The sequence below is a fragment of the Diplotaxodon limnothrissa genome, linkage group LG17 (assembly GCF_057381915.1).
Source record: "Diplotaxodon limnothrissa isolate DT_005_m linkage group LG17, D_limnothrissa_male_GT1.1, whole genome shotgun sequence".
Taxonomy (NCBI): Eukaryota; Metazoa; Chordata; class Actinopteri; order Cichliformes; family Cichlidae; genus Diplotaxodon; species Diplotaxodon limnothrissa.
The window spans coordinates 8,119,395-8,135,513 of record NC_140612.1 but is presented as its reverse complement, the minus strand read 5'-3'; the positions used below and the strand labels follow the sequence as shown (position 1 = coordinate 8,135,513).

Genomic DNA, 16,119 nt, shown 5'->3' with positions numbered 1-16,119 from the left:
TATGAGCTGCAGGCTACTTTGCGTGCAACTAACAATTATGTTGTTATCAGTTTGCACTCTTATCATTTTCTTAGTTAATCAGTTTCTCCACAAAATGTCAAAGACTCATAAAAATGCCCAAGGTGACAGCTTTTAATTACTTACGTTTATAACTGACAATCAAAAATGGAGAGGTATGTTGTTTACAATAATATACATCAAACATTAGACTAACCAATCTTCACATTTAAGGCGATTAAATATTCCTTTGGCCACTCGAAGCACCATTAAGATGCTTTAGGCATTTATCAGTTGTCACTATAACGTCTTTTTTCCCCCCACTGTGTGACAGTGGACAGAAAAACAGATTAGGTTGCTCTTGTCTGCTACTGTGCATTAAAGACATGCTGAGAGTGGCCGTAAGGGTGAACCACAGGGGACAACGCTGCATCTTCAATCCTCCTCTGGCATGTGCACGCACACCTGTCTCTTCTTTGGGCCCCGAGGTCCAGGGAATGACAGACAGTATCCTGTATGACCTTTCATTGCTTGTCTTGATAACGCTGCATACAAGTGTGTGTGTGTATGTGTGTGTGTGTCTATGGTAGTGGCATAGAAGGACACAAACAGGAAGCGTTTCCTGCTTTTTCTTGACCAGGAGTGTTGGGTTCTCCATGGCATCCACCTTTCTCCACTTTCACATTATAAAATGTCACACACACAGACACACACAAAATCAATAGAGAAACAAGCGCAGTACACAAATCTGCAAAACGGGCATGCATAAACACATGCACGAACACCAACTCACGAGGGAGGACAGTGAAGAAGAATACACACAGAATACACAAATACGCACATCCACACACAGGCAGGCACATTCCCTCTGACAGGCCTCAGTGCTGGTCCCGGGGTTGCATTCTGAGCAGGTGAAGCCTTAGCTCACTATTGAACGGGGGATTTAGCTGAAGGCTCACAGGCCCACAGTCATTACAGCAGTTTTTCACCACTCTGCACCCTCAATTAACCACGGCAGAGGTGAGCATCAGGCGTTCTCCAGCAGGCATCAGAGGCTGCCATGAAAGAGATTCCCCTTACAGTGTAACTGATTACTGCAACAGTGCAAGTGTTCACTCTAGGTAGCAGCTTTAACTTTGAGAGTGTTTTTGTGCCGAGTCTATTCAGGGATTTTCTTTTTTAATGGTTTTGCTTTTGTGACTTTAATATTTTGGGGGGCAATTGGCTACATAAAAAAAAAAAAATCTGAATACATGGAGGCATTATTGTCACATTTGAAATACTAAATAAATTGTTATAAACAACTAAAACAGCAGTGCGTACAGTGCAGGTGTGACTATATCAGAAGTCATTCATATCGCTTGAATGTCTGCAGAAATCAGTGAGTTTCATTTGGGGGGATGATGGCAGCAGGTATTAAATACAAACTGTGTGCTTGTGTGTAGCAGCAAAACTAATTGTTTAGTGGAGGATGAGAAGAAGGCACTGTGAGCTGGTAACACACTGCTTTCAGTGTGTGTTTGTCTGAGAGAGAGAGAGATGGAGTGAATGTTGGTCAGTCATCATTACCTTGACCTTGATTTCCCCAAGGCTGTGTACAAAGCTCTCAATCTTTGTGTGTGTGTTTGTGTCAGGAGAGAAGAGCAAGACAGTGGAGCTGGAGGATGTGAAGTTTCATCAGTGTGTTCGTCTGTCACGCTTTGAGAACGACCGTACCATCTCTTTCATCCCCCCTGACGGCGAGAGCGAGCTCATGTCCTACCGCCTCAACACTACAGTGAGGACACATAAACGTTATCAAAAGAGCACATTCTTTTCACATTAGGTCAAATGACATGACAACCCAAAAAGTGTCTTTATTTTATTGTTTTTGTACTCTTTGATGTTCATTTTTGTTGTATTAAGCTATCTACTTATAGTGAAGCTTGCTGTTCATAACTGATCTTCACAGTCATAGTAAATTGGTAAAGTTGTTAACATCCAACACTTTAAAAGACTCAGTTTTAAAAATAACATTACCCAGCTCTTTTTGGTCAATCGCAATAAAGAAGTAAAACTTTCACTCCTTTAGTGTACTTGAATGGACATTACTGTATCTGAGTCGCTGACTGTATTTATAAAAAATAGATGGAGCCTCCACAATGTTACCCAGTGGGGTTGAAGCCTTAAGCCTTGTTGGAGTGACCTTTTTTTTAAATTTTTTTTTAGCTTTGTTAGCAAGGTGCACCCATAAGACAATATTGGTGTATTACATATACACAGATAAATAGTGATTATTGGTAAAGAAATATCAAACCACAAACTTTATGTCAGTACAGTTAGCAGCACATCAGGCCATATTATTTGACATTTAACTTTGATTAAGATGCTCTAAAAAGGACCAAGGACCAACAAAACTCAAACTAGCTGATGTCATGCCTAGCAGGTAGCTAGTGGCTAAGGGCACCTCACCTTTCATTCAAAATGTTTAAGTACTTCTGTTGGTCTTCAGCAGCTCAGCCAATAGTTTCTGCACAAACAAATACTGTTAGGAAACCTGGATAAAATAATTATTCCAGTTACTACGAGATGGCATGATGCGACTTTAAAACCAAGACAAACACTCCCCTGAGTCTTTGAAAACCAGGATAAAGTGACTGGATGTGTGAATGTTATTTACAGCCTTCTGCAAGCACAGCCACAGCACTGTTTGTCTTGTTATGTGTGCAGCGATGCACTCGATTGTGCGCTCGGTGCATTTCTGACCTTGTGTCCACTCTCTGAATCCCTCGCCGACCTCTGGATCTCTGACAGGTGAAGCCTCTCATATGGATTGAGAGTGTGATTGAGAAGTTCTCTCACAGCCGCGTGGAGATCAAGGTTAAGGTACCGATGAATGACACACAAATATATGAATGCACACACATAGAGCAAAATGCACCATATGCTGATCTGGGTTTAAAGTGCATTAGTGCCTTCACTAAAGCTGATCTATAATTTATGACACATTCAATGGATTGCTGTTTGCCATCTGTTTGTTCGCAGTGTGGTGATGCAAAGTAACAACACTGTTGCATAATTGCAAGGTCTTATTTGAATTTGTGCATGTGCTTTTTGTTATAAAGATCTTTAATGACGCTTGAACTCTGTTCTCTGACATCATCTGCAGGCTAAAAGTCAGTTTAAGAGCCGCTCCACTGCCAACAACGTGTCCATTCTGGTGCCGGTGCCCAGTGATGCTGACTCACCCAAGTTCAAGACCAGCACAGGCAGCGCCAAGTGGGTGCCTGAGAAGAATGTGGTGCAGTGGAACATCAAATCTTTCCCTGTTAGTGTGGCCTGTAAACAAAATATATCATGTTGTCATTACTGATATTTTCTCACAGACACTCACAGGCATAGCGCTTCTCAACAAGCAGCAATAAATAATAGATTAAATCAAATAGACTGAAAACGACAGACATTCTTTAGCTGTTTTGGAAAAGTGTTTTCCATTTATTATTTTATTCATACAAAATCAAATATTAGTCCCTTAAAAGTAAATACTGCCCAGAGAGTGAGCTGCCTTGACCGGGGTTTGCGTTCTGAGAGTGCTTCCTGTTTATACTATAATTCATATACTCTGATCTATGTTAGACACATGTGTCCATTTTTCAAAACGTACAGCAGATGGCGCAAATTCTGCTTTTGCTTTAAATGTAGTGGCTCAGGACCAACTATGGATCCACTATATATATATATATATATATATATATATATATATATATATATATATATATATATATATATATATATAGAGGTTTTTAAGCTCCCCTTTTCCCAAGTGATGCTTTGAAAGCAGAGCAGCAGCAGCTTGATGCACTTCTACATAATCCTGAAACAGAATATCTGTCAGAAATGAAGATGTGTTGTGACAAATATTAGACAGCAGCCATTTATCACTTTATCGCCAACCTCCCAGCATACAAAACCAGACACAATCACATCTTATCTCCCCTATTTTCCACTTTGTTTTCAGTTTGTGTCAGTTTCTGCTCTGTAGGCTCCTCAAAGGAAATTTAACTGGCTTGAAGCTGAGGTTCTTTTATCTGTCAAGTCTTGATATCCCCTTTTGTAATTCATTACACATCTAATATGTCAGGGAGGGTTAGCAATTGCAGCTGTAAAGTATAGTTGACTAACTTGCGTGTGACTGTGCAGAGGATTTTTCCATCACTCGCAACCTTTGTACCCTGTAAAAGGACGTATTCTCTCCAGTCTCGAGGTTTAGATTGAGGAAACAAACAGAAAGCGGTTATAGAGAGCGCTCATCCACAGTCAACCAGCTGTGAGCTCCACCCAGCTACGTCTGACTCTGTTTTTATAAACACCAGAAATGTTTATGCAGCATTTATAAGTCAATTTTCCTTCAGCTATTTTATAAGCATGAATATATGTATCTTTGACATATTTATCATTTATTGGATATTTCTTATCAGCCTTAAGCGAGGGCAGAGCTGATAAGGTTTCCCATAGCAACCGTATAATGACAAGAAAAAATGTTTCATAATCAGTTCAACAATGAGGCTTTTTTTTTTTGTTTGCAGTTATTTCGGTTTGTCGGTTTATTGAAGTTTAGAAACGACATTACCAAATGATTATTATGCTTAATCAGCTTCTTCCTGTGACAGATGGGTTGCTGCATGAATGCACAATTTTCCGCCACAGTTAGAATAGTTATTTTAAAGCAGAGTGTTTCTGTGTTTGGGCTTCTGCCTGAGCTCTTCTCTTCGGTTCGATGTGGGCAGGGTTCAGGCGGACAAAGGTGATGTCACATACAACAGCGTTTCAAAATTGTAATGACACTTGTGTTGTTTTTTTTCCTTTGTTGCCAGGCTACTTGTACAGAAAAAAAGAAATTCACTTGCACAGTACTAGTGAAGCAGAATAGATTAGTTTTTGTTTTTTGTTTTTCTTATTTTTTAACAAATGAACAAGAATGCTCCAGTTGTCGCTTCATCACTCTAAAATCAATCCATCCAACCGTTAGCTTGAGCTGCTTATTATTTAAAAAGGTCCTCGGGTGGCTGGAGCTGGAACCAATCCTAGTCGACTTTGGGTGTAACAGGAACACCCAGGTTAAAGTCAACAGTAAATATATTATATTATGTGGTTTATATTATAAACCAAGTGAATAGGAGGCTTCAAGAAAGTCGAGCCAGAGAACAAACTTGCATGTGTTTAATATAGTATATGCTAAATCCTAAAAAAAAACTATATCTGATTCACCTTGATATGATAAGGTAGTTGCCTCGTGTGGCTGTGTGTATTAACTGGAATGGGACGCCCCCTTGAGACATGAGCTTTATAAATGGCATCATCCTAAATTTAAGAGTTTACCTAACAGACCCAATAACAGCTCTGTGGCCTTTTCTCTTTTCTGTTTGGGTGTCTAGGGGGGTAAGGAGTACGTGATGCGAGCACACTTTGGGCTGCCCAGCGTGGAGAGTGACGAGCTCGAGGCAAAGAGACCAATCACAGTTAATTTTGAGATACCCTATTTCACTGTGTCTGGGATTCAGGTAGGAGATGACAACGCACCGTTTGCCTTCACTGCCTCCTTGTACAGCTGCATTCTGTAAAGTAAAAATTATTACTGGATTAAATGGATAACTTATTAAGTCATCTTTTAAGTTTATGGCAACGATCTCCTTACACACTTTGTCTCAATTCACTCCTTGTTGAATTTAAACCATAGAGCAAAACTACCTTCACATTCCAATGTCTTTGATATTTAGGTCATTTATAAATGAGCTCTACCTGACTACATTAGAGTTCACATGTTTCAATTTTACCTTCTCTCTTTTGTTACAACCCATTAAAAATGAGACATTTTTTAGTTCTTCAGAATGTCTTTTATTTCTTCAGTTAGTGAGAAGAAAAAACAATCAAAATGTGGAGATCTGTGGTTTTCGCTAGATAGAAGGCATTTATATCTGCTGTAAATGAACTGACAGAAAGCTACCTGAGCGCACAGTCTGTTTATAGTAAACTGTAATGTCAAACCACTAAAGAAAATGAGGGTTCATAATGTGTTTGAATGAGTGAAATAACTGTAGTTAAAATGTCAATGTTCCCCCAGGTGCGCTACCTAAAGATCATAGAGAAGAGTGGTTACCAGGCGTTGCCATGGGTGCGCTACATCACGCAAAGTGGAGGTGAGAAAATAACGCAGGGAAGTGGAATTCATTACAACTCACCCTTAAAAACAAACACAAACACTGCAGATTGGCCACTTAGGACCACTTTTTAACTGGAAATGCTGCTGCTCTGATTTGGCAACACGGTTGATGAAGTTTAAGAGAATTTTACAAATACTTTTTGAAGGATGAAACTTTCATGTACGACAGAGCTGCAAATGTCTGCATCTGTGGTTTGAAAGCCCTTGGATTTAAAATTGCATTTCTCTCATTAAGTAATAATGTAGTCAAAGTAGTCATCATATCGAGAATCATTTTTGTTTTTAGGAAATTGTTCTCAAAAGTCTAGGCAATCAGGGAAGCAAGAATAATTATTCTAATTTAAAACATATTCACAATTTTCAAAAATACTCATTCTTAGCTTTGTCCAAATAATAGCATTAAGATAGTTGGGGGTAGCAGACCTGTGACAACATGGACCTCAGGTGGTTAAGGTTTCAGATAAAGATAACTGAAAAGCGTTTTTTTAAGGTCATTATAAGCTAGAGGAAAAAAGAAAAAACACAGTTTGCTTCATCAGGACTGTGTGTCTCATCTCATCCACAGATTAGCTAATTTGAAAAAAACCATCACATAAAACATGACAATTAACATCAAGTGTCGGAAGACTACACGGTGCATATTTTGAACTTTTTTTGGATTCCAAGTTGGTGTTCCTAGAAAGACAGAGGAGTAAATTCCCAAGAGAGATCAGAGTCACAACCGGTCTTACTGCATCAGTATTCAGTGTGTGTCCCTCGAATGAACCCAGCTGGATAGCATCTATCATATCTATTACCTGGCTCTATCACCACGAGCCATGTCATCAGGGGCTTAGAGTGACAAAATGCAGGTTGCCAAGGATAGAAACCTTCTGGCTTCTTCGAGGCTTAGGTAGCGTGTTTAATGTCCAACTTTGAACAGAAACAGCCGAATTTCTGCAGCAACGTTAGCACCTGGGATCTTGAGATTCAGTTGCTGCCCTGGGAATGAACCCACATCCGTCAGCTGCTGACAACAAGGGCGACAAGGACCAAGAAGTGTTTGTCAGCTTTGAGCTTGTTTCATCCCATTAACCTGAGATGTTACCTGCAAAGCATGTTGAAATAAAAAGCAACACCTTCGCCCCAAACACACACATGTCATTTGAACAGGTCAGTTTAAAGCTGCAGTGTATTGATGAGACTGCAGCAAAGTCCTCCACACAGGCTCACGGGTTTCAGTGGGGACGCAAATGGTAATGATATGGAGATGGGAGTCCAGTACCTCTGCTGGACAACCGCCAGAAATCTTCAAGTTTCATACCTGCTATCTGCCCCAGGAATGAACCTGACTGCATTACATCAATCATATCCATTACCTGGCTTTGTCAGGGATGAGTCAGGGGATGCAGAGGTTGAATGATACCACAGGGTGCCAGGAGGCTCCCAGGGTGGCAACTTGGCAAATGCCAAGGTTACGATCACCTTGCTGTAACATCAGCAGAGAAGCAAAGGAGAGAAAGCGAGAGGGATCGAAAGGAGAAAAGACGAGAACAAGTTAGAGAAGGAAAGGGGACGAAGTTTGGGTGACTTGGAGAGATGGCTATTCCCTTTCTCTTACTGTTAACATCAGCAGCACACAGAGGGAGACGGGCGCGATCACATTTCACTCGACACTACAGGCAGACACTCTCACACTGATTAAATAATACCCTGATGCTGTGTACTGTAGCTAGTGGCTCATTAATGATTGATGAACAGGCATTTGCTTGTGATGACCACTAATATCTGACTGATCAGGTGATGATGCACATTAGCTGGATGTTTAACATGACACATCACTGATCCAGGTTGTCACTGGATCCGGTTCTTGATATCATAAAGGACTGCTTTATTTCAGTGGAACCACATCTGCCCCCGTCTCACCCTCTGTCTAGCATCCTCCTCTGTCACACCAACCCTCTGCATGTCCTCCTTCACTACATCCATAGAGAATCTTCTCTGTGGTCTTCCTCTTCCTCCTTCAGGGCAGCTCCATCTTCAACATCCTTTACCCAATATATCCCTCTTCCCTCCTCAGGTCCTGCCTGTCTTACTTTCTCCACTCTTACTTTGTAAATGAACCATCTACTTTTAGTTAAGCAGATATTTAATCCCCCTTTTTTCTTGCTGCTATTACCAACATATCTGTGCTCACCCTGACCCCTGGAAACACCCTAAACTCACCTCTTTCACTGAGTTGTTGATATTTAACTCACCGTCTTGTAAGTATTATGTGCCAAACTCTGGGAAACTATTCAAAGGCTGTGTTGTCAGGATTTTTTGTTGTTTTTTTTATTTAATATATATATATGAGCATGGTTCAGTTAACACACACTCTGTATTCTGTGCCACTGATATTTACCTTAAGTTCAAGTTCAAAAGAGTCAAAACAAAAGCGCATAACATATGCAAATGGGATGTTCGCATACTTCTGTTTCATCTTTTTTGTGACACCTCCGGGGGTGCACACGTGCATCGTAATTATTCTGTACACCTTGTTTTGAGATTTAATGGCACCATTATAAAGTGGTAGTGATGTGCAAGAGCACTGAGGGGAAGCAAGCTGCACGTTAATGCTCTGCTGTTACGTCTCTTGGCAGATTACCAGCTCCGGACGAACTAAAGGGCACAGACGCTGCTAGACGAATGGATATTTTCTTTCTCTGTCTGTCTTCGTCTCGCCTCCATTTCTCCAGATTTCTCTCTGCAGCGGACAGCAGAGGACAAGTGCAGGAGGACAATTTTTTTTTCCTTCCCCTTACACTGAATGGCAACAGGACGTCATCCCTTCCTCTAAAACTAACTTGACTCAGACGGGAAAGTGTGGTGCAACACCTCTGACCTGTAATTTCTATTTCAGATTCCTCCGGTCTTCAGTAAAGCGTAAATAATAAACTGAGCCTCACTCTAAATGAACATGGAGGGCTCATTTAGAGTGAAGTTTCTGGACTCATTTTTTTCTAGTTTTCTTCAGAAAGGGAAAAAACATGTTATTGTAGTTTTCGAAACATGGTCAATTTGGGCTGCTCAGCTTGTCCAGTGGCTTTCTGCTGAGTACTATGTAATCTGACTGATTATGTAGTCCCAGTGTACAGCAGCTGTGATTGTTTATCACCACTTGTTATTTCTTTAAGGGCCATAATGTTGCAGACTGGTGATTTTTCTCTATATTGAAAAATGCCAAGTACTCAAGTTACATGTGGTTCCAGGCAGGATCTTAGCTTCAACACAAAACCAGTCAGCATCTTTAACATTCGTCTTTCTCAATCACTCCTATGACCCGTCCTTCATATTCAGTGGTTGATTTTTGTCCTCTCGGAGCATGTTTTTTTTCTAGAACCTCTGTGTTAAGATATAATAGAACATTAAGATATAATAGAACCATACCAAATATAAAAACATCTATTTATAAATAGACGCAGGCATTGCCCCCAAAAATGCCTGCGTCTCATCAGCCCTAGCACTGTGAACTCCAGTGCACTGAAATTAACACCAGCAACCAGATCAATGATTAATAAGGCACAATATTGTCAGAGGCATCGGCAGTGTAACGCGACACCGTCGACACACTCTCATGGGGCCTGTAACCTTGTCCTTGTGCTCAAAATCAGCTTCCAGCTCTGAGCACATACTGAAGGAATGAAAAAGGTGGGGGGGGTTTGGGGGTTTCTTTTTTTTTATCCTTATATCTGTTGTTTATACTGTAATCACTAATCACTGCCATGTGGAAAGGAGACTTTAAAGGAAAACAGAAGGGGGTACAAAGGTAAAATTAACCTGAAGAGAGTTTGTGTGCAGAATGTGAGAATATTGACAAAATGGTGAAGAATTCTTTCCCCCAGGATTCTTCTCGACTCCCTCTACTGTGCACGCTTTTCACCACATCAGTTCAGCTGCATTGCTAACAACACAGAAGAGTCCTGAGTCATTTTTACCATGTTTGCTGTTAAAACAAAAACATACTATTACAATCAGTCCTTTTCTTTTTTCATGTGGAGACCTGTTTGAGACCCCAGTGACGATTTTAATAGATCTGTGTTATGTGTTTTGATTAATTTATCAAGGACAATTTGTCCATAGGGAACAAAGGGATATATTTGGAAATAAAACATTTTGTATCTTGTTATGGGATATCAGTGTTTTGTTTGTTTGGTTGTAATTTTTGCACATAGTTCCTTACTACATTGGTCAAGCAAATTTTAATATTTGTGGGTGAAATAATGTTTGCCAGCTCTGAAATGTAGATCAACAATCTGTCACATTAGTGAACAGATCTCAGATTAGTGCTCCATTATTATTCTGAGTTAACGGCATAAAGGCGCTACATTAAGGTGCAATTCTTTTAAATGATTAGTCTGACATTTTGTGAAATATGCTAATAAATTCTTGCGGGATGTTAGATGAGGTAATTGATGCCATTCTCATGTCAGTTTGCTACACGGACCAAAAAAATTAAAGGAGCATTTTGAATATACATGAGATTTCAGTAGGAAAAAAACATGCTGGATATCTATACTGATATGGACTGGGTACTGTTTCAAATGATGCAACATTGTTTGATGGAAATGACAATAATCAGCCTACAGAGGGCTAAATTCAAAGACACCCTGAAAATCAAAGTGAAAAAATTACACGGTAGGCTAGTCCATTTTTCCAAAATTTAATTTCAGCAACTCATAACGACACTCATGAGGTCCCTTTGTAGAGCTCTGACAATACCAGAGGATGCCCCTAATGAGATGATGGTTGGTGCCCTGAGAGCTATCTTCCCAGGTCTCGACTGGGGCACCACTGAGCTCCTGGACAGTCTGGGATGCAACCTAGTGGCACTGGATGGATGGAAACAAAGTCCTAGAGGTGTTCTATTGGATTCAGGTCAGGCAAAGGGTGGGGACCAGTCATTGGTATCAGTTTTTTCATTTTCCAGGAAGTGCCTGCAAACATACTGCCCCATGAGGCCAGGCTATGTTGTGCACCAGGAGAAACTCAGGACCTACTGCACCAGCATATGACAATCGGACTCCACGGTGCCGGGCACTGAGCACAGGGCCAACTAGCAGACGTCAGCCCCTCAAAGCCACTCTCATGAAGTCTGCGTCTGATTGTTTGATCAGAGACATTCACAACTTGTGACCTGCTGGAGGTCATTTGGTAGCTCTGGCAGTGCTCGTCCTGTTCCTCCTTGCACAAAAGACCAGATATCAGTCCTGCTGATGAGTTAAGTCCATTCCAGCTCTCCTAGAGTAATTGCCTGTCTCCTGGAATCTCCTCCATACTCTTAAGACTGTGCTGGGAGAAACAGCAAACCTTCTGGCAATGGAACATGCTGGAGGAGCTAGACCACCTGTGGCATCACTGTAGGGCCCTGGTATTGCCTTGTGTTACCAGTAGTATTACCGCAGACCCTAGCCAAATGCCAAATTAGTGGGAAAAAAAACAATTAGTGGCCTCCACCCCTAAAACCATTTGTATTTGGGGATTGTCTCACTGTTGCCCCTCCTGTTGTTAATTTCATCAACACCAAAGCAGCTGAAACTAATTAAAAACCCTCTCTGCTACTTAATTGACCAGGTCAATATCTCAGAGGTTTAACTGACTCGATGCTGTACTCTGATTAAAAAGTGTTCTTTTGTTTTCTGGCATGTTTTGGTTGCCTGGGGTTAGGGATAATTGTTATCTAGTTAGACCACAGACAGCTAAGTAGTCATTGGAATAAATGTATGCAACATGCTAATGCATAGCGTTAAGCTAGAAGAATTGTGAGTAGAATTTGAAGGGCCGCCATATGCATCTTCACGTCTCACCCACAGATGTTGTTTGGCGTTTCAGCAATACTGTGTTCAAAATGAAGCCTAGTTTTGGAATCAAACGAGAACTCCATTCAAATGCAATGTGGGGAAAGTCTTAAGCAAACAGGATGCACCTGAACAAAGTTAGGAGGGCCACAGTACAAGGTCTGAATATTTTAGTAAATCAGAATTTGGATTTTTTTTTTGTTTTATTCTTCAGCGGAAAAAAACGTGTTTTTACTGCAGTGTAAACTTGTGGACAAGAATGACCACTTTATCCTTTTAAGATGAATTTAACAACACGATACCAAGCAGAAGAGCGGTCTGAATGTCTTTCAAATCCAGTGTATAGCAGAGAAACAATTTGTCCAGTTTTTGTATTCTTTCTTCTGTTTAGCTTGACAGAAAAGCTCTGAATCCTCTCCTCCCACACAGTCCTCTCTCCTCAGTATCAGAACTGCCTCCCAGTTCGCTCTGTTCACCTCTTCTGGCTGTCATGCATGGGTTCACAGCCAGTCATTTCTACTGTATAGGCCACTGCAGGTCAAAAGGCAAACTTATGTAAGTAAAAGTCAGAGGATTTCTGTGTGTTGTCAAAATCCAGCAGGGTCCATGCTATTTTATTTTTCTCAGTGTGTGTGTGTGTGTGTGTGTGTGTGTATTGAAAGAAAGTGGTGCTGGTCTATGCCAGCCCCCACAGATCACTGTGTTGTGCATTGTGCCTTCAGCTTGCTGTCCATCATCACACCAACAATGGTTAACTGTGTGACCCTTTTGTCTCAAGGCAGCAGCCTGTGCGTATGTGCGGACAGATAAGAGGCGTTACTGACTTACATACGCACACACAACAGAAACACAATGCAAGGCCATTTTTTAGGTTATTCTGTAAGTGTTTCGCAAACACGAATGACCTTTTGCATCTTCTACTCTGATTCTGTCCTTGCGTCTTAAAAGTATCGAACGAACTTTTCCAAAAGGACGAAACATGATTGCTTTTGCGATATATTTTTTATATATATATTTATATATATTTATATTTCTGGAAACAAGAAGGATTAAATTATACCAAAGCTATATTTTCAGCAGCATAGCGTGGAGTTGTCCAATTCAGAGAAAAACTCACGTAGACATATCGACAACCTAGTTTAAACGATTGCAAATGCACTGAAATTCTATGACTGGCCAGGCTGATGCAATGGATTTAATTTCACTGATTTTTCTTCGTCTCAGCTTTGTGAGGAATGATTATGGCTTATTATCTGAGCCAGAAATAGCCCACATCTAATAAATTCAAAGTGCCGAGACTACAGATGACACCTCCAGCTATGCACCGCGGTTAAATTAAAAGTGTATTTTTGTAAAGTCTCAGTATTATTTAGAGAAGTGCAATAGTGGTAGTTTTGGTATCTTAATGAGTTTTATTGTAAATTTAAAAATAAATCTGGATTAATGCATGATCTGAGTAATGAGCCAGTAGGTCAGTACGAGTGTCACACCAACTGGATGTTGTTCTCTAAAGTTTAGTTAGGCAACGCAAAGAGACGTGCCATGGTTCCCACAAGAAAACTGTCAGCAGCTTAACAAGACCTCTCATAAGAAGCATCTGTGATCAAGGTGATCTTCTGCATCCTCATTCCAAAGATTCTGGACCATCTTTTCAGGATCACCTAAAGCTTTAAGGAAATCATGGCTATAAGATGAGCCTAGTGCCAAAAGGAGAATTGGAATGAGAGCTTTCAGATTCAACAGCATATTTTGACCAGCCAAGTATCCCACACGGTGATGTGACCCATGGGAAGTTTTTCCCAAAAGGCACCTTCTGAAGTTTTCACCAGTGGATTGCCAGAAAGTAAATAAAACGTCCAGTGTGCCAATGCTTGTTTCTGCTACTCTATGTGATAGACATTAAATTTGCCTAGTTTTGTCACTGAAACTATAATATAGCCCATGAGATTAATGCTCAGAGTTGGTTATTAAAAAACATTTTTGATAAACAAAAAGATTTTAGCTTCGCATTGTGTCACTTGGAGTGGTTGAAAAGGTGATTCTATTGCGATTTTTAACAAGGCTTAAATGTGGTTTCTTCAGAATCATCTCCCGTACTTTAAACTGTAAATTAAAAAGCACAAAACCATCCAATATGTACTTTGAGGGATTGTAACTCAGAAAATATTCACATTTTTAAGGTAAAATTTCACATAGTTATGTCAAAGGTAATGAAATGATTTTACTTTGAAGAAAAATGTTGATTCTAAGTTGGCTAGGTGGGAGGCACTGATTGATTTTGATTCATGAAATAATCCTTACTTATAACGTATTTGCTTCTTGAGGCCAGTTCTGCCATGCTGTCATGTTGTTCTTGTTGGAAACACCTTAAATAGACTGGATAAATGCATTCCCATACACAGCTCATACACACAACTTTCCTTATGGATCTCTGCATTTCCTGTTGGTTCCAAGTTTAAAGTCCAGATGCCCTTTTTTTGCCTTTCCTCTAAAGCATACTGGCTATTGTTTTTCAGATTCCCTTAGAGTGCCATCAGAGTAAAATGTGCCCCTTGCATCACCAGCTGTAGATAAAACTACCATGAAAGCAGCTGAACGTGGGTTTGTCCAACAGCACAAGATGTAGCCATGAAATTTTAAGTGTGTAGCTGACATCAAATAAAGACTCAGTCTGAGCACAGCCATGAGCCAATCCTTTATCTAATAAAGAAATAATGAATACTGAGTAGGCTATTCATGGCTGAGAATGTGAACAACATGTTGAAAATTGTTGTGGCAAATGTGATGCCATCACAAGATAGTGGGTACAAAATCAGAACTGGAGACTAACTCCTATTATTTAAGCCTTAATCCAGCAAGATTTGCATTATCTTTTTTTGGTGGTATCAAAACTCTAATGCTCACCCTGGCTGCCCACCTGGACAATGAGAGAAATCCATGCAACAAAGCGAGACTAAATGAGTCTGCAAAGCTTGGTGGTTGTTCTTTATGACCTCCACGTTATTTTAAATGAATGTTTTACAGTACACAGTGGAATGCGATGCCGTGACGATATCAAAAATCTCGATTAACACTGGTTTAAGATAACAAAGCGCCGCGAGAGTCACAATTAAGACAGTACAGTGTTGATGCACAAAAAACACAAGTTATTCATACATTCTAAAGTGCTGTGATACAAGTCTCCAACAATCACATTTGACAGGCTGCCACAAACACTATACCTCCGCAGCATGAATTTTGTTAAATTATTATTAAACCGAGGCAATAAAACTCCCAAAGAATCCCTCGTATTCATCATCCCAGAAACTGCAGAGGCAATATTTTCACATATACACGAAGATCATGAGGATGGGATATGAATCAAAAATTATAAATAGGATTTTGTTCATGTTCATACTGTCCCATTTCTTGCAGATTCCATCTTATTCAATTTCCATTTCATCCATTCAGATGACACTCTCATCCGCAACTACGAGAGCCTCAGTGAGCAGGTAGTGGTCAGATGTGTGGTCCCTGGTCAGTTATCACAGATGCAAATCACATGCATAAATTTGAATGTGCCGCCCTCCAAATGAGGACTCAAAAAACATTACTTCATCTTTTAGAGAACAAGATGGGTTTGTTTGGTTGTAGGCTTACAGTTCTTGGAATTGATAGACAGGGAATAGCTCAAAGTTCATTCATGGACTTTACTCCTGCTGTAGGTTAGCTGTACTCAGTTGTAGCTTGCTTCTCCTGTGGGATAAAAATTGTGCTTGTAATTTATCAGAACTGGCTTAAATATTTTTTGTTGTTGTTCTGTGTGTCTTCTCCATGCTGTTTAGTATTTGTCCTGTGAGAATGGAGTAACATTTACCCACTATAGATAAAAAGCAGACCATCACCATGTGTTCGGTTCTTCTGGCATTTTCCATTTTTGCATCCTTACTCACAGAGATCTGACTGCCAATAACTAACGTGTTCACTAAGAATATACTACACACTCAACTATTTTATCTCGTACGCAGTCTGCCGAAGCATGCCTGGTATGAATCTGTGTCTGGGCATAAAGCCAGTTCTAATTTAGTTGAGCCAGTGGGCAAAAAAAAGCTTTATTGGGGTTGCATC

The 16,119-nt window shown here is 40.3% G+C and overlaps 1 protein-coding gene across 1 annotated transcript in view; it reads left to right on the top strand.

The window, feature by feature from the left end:
* Positions 1-8,869, top strand: part of ap1m3 (adaptor related protein complex 1 subunit mu 3) — a 34,944-nt gene extending 26,075 nt beyond the window's left edge. Inside the window, exons 7-12 of the mRNA XM_085375816.1 lie at positions 1,632-1,774; positions 2,791-2,862; positions 3,146-3,304; positions 5,412-5,537; positions 6,098-6,173; positions 8,818-8,869. Coding sequence (XP_085231942.1) covers positions 1,632-1,774; positions 2,791-2,862; positions 3,146-3,304; positions 5,412-5,537; positions 6,098-6,173; positions 8,818-8,840 — 599 coding nt within the window. The 3' untranslated portion in view covers positions 8,841-8,869. The remainder of the gene's footprint in view (positions 1-1,631; positions 1,775-2,790; positions 2,863-3,145; positions 3,305-5,411; positions 5,538-6,097; positions 6,174-8,817) is intronic.
* The last annotated feature ends 7,250 nt before the right edge of the window (positions 8,870-16,119 follow it).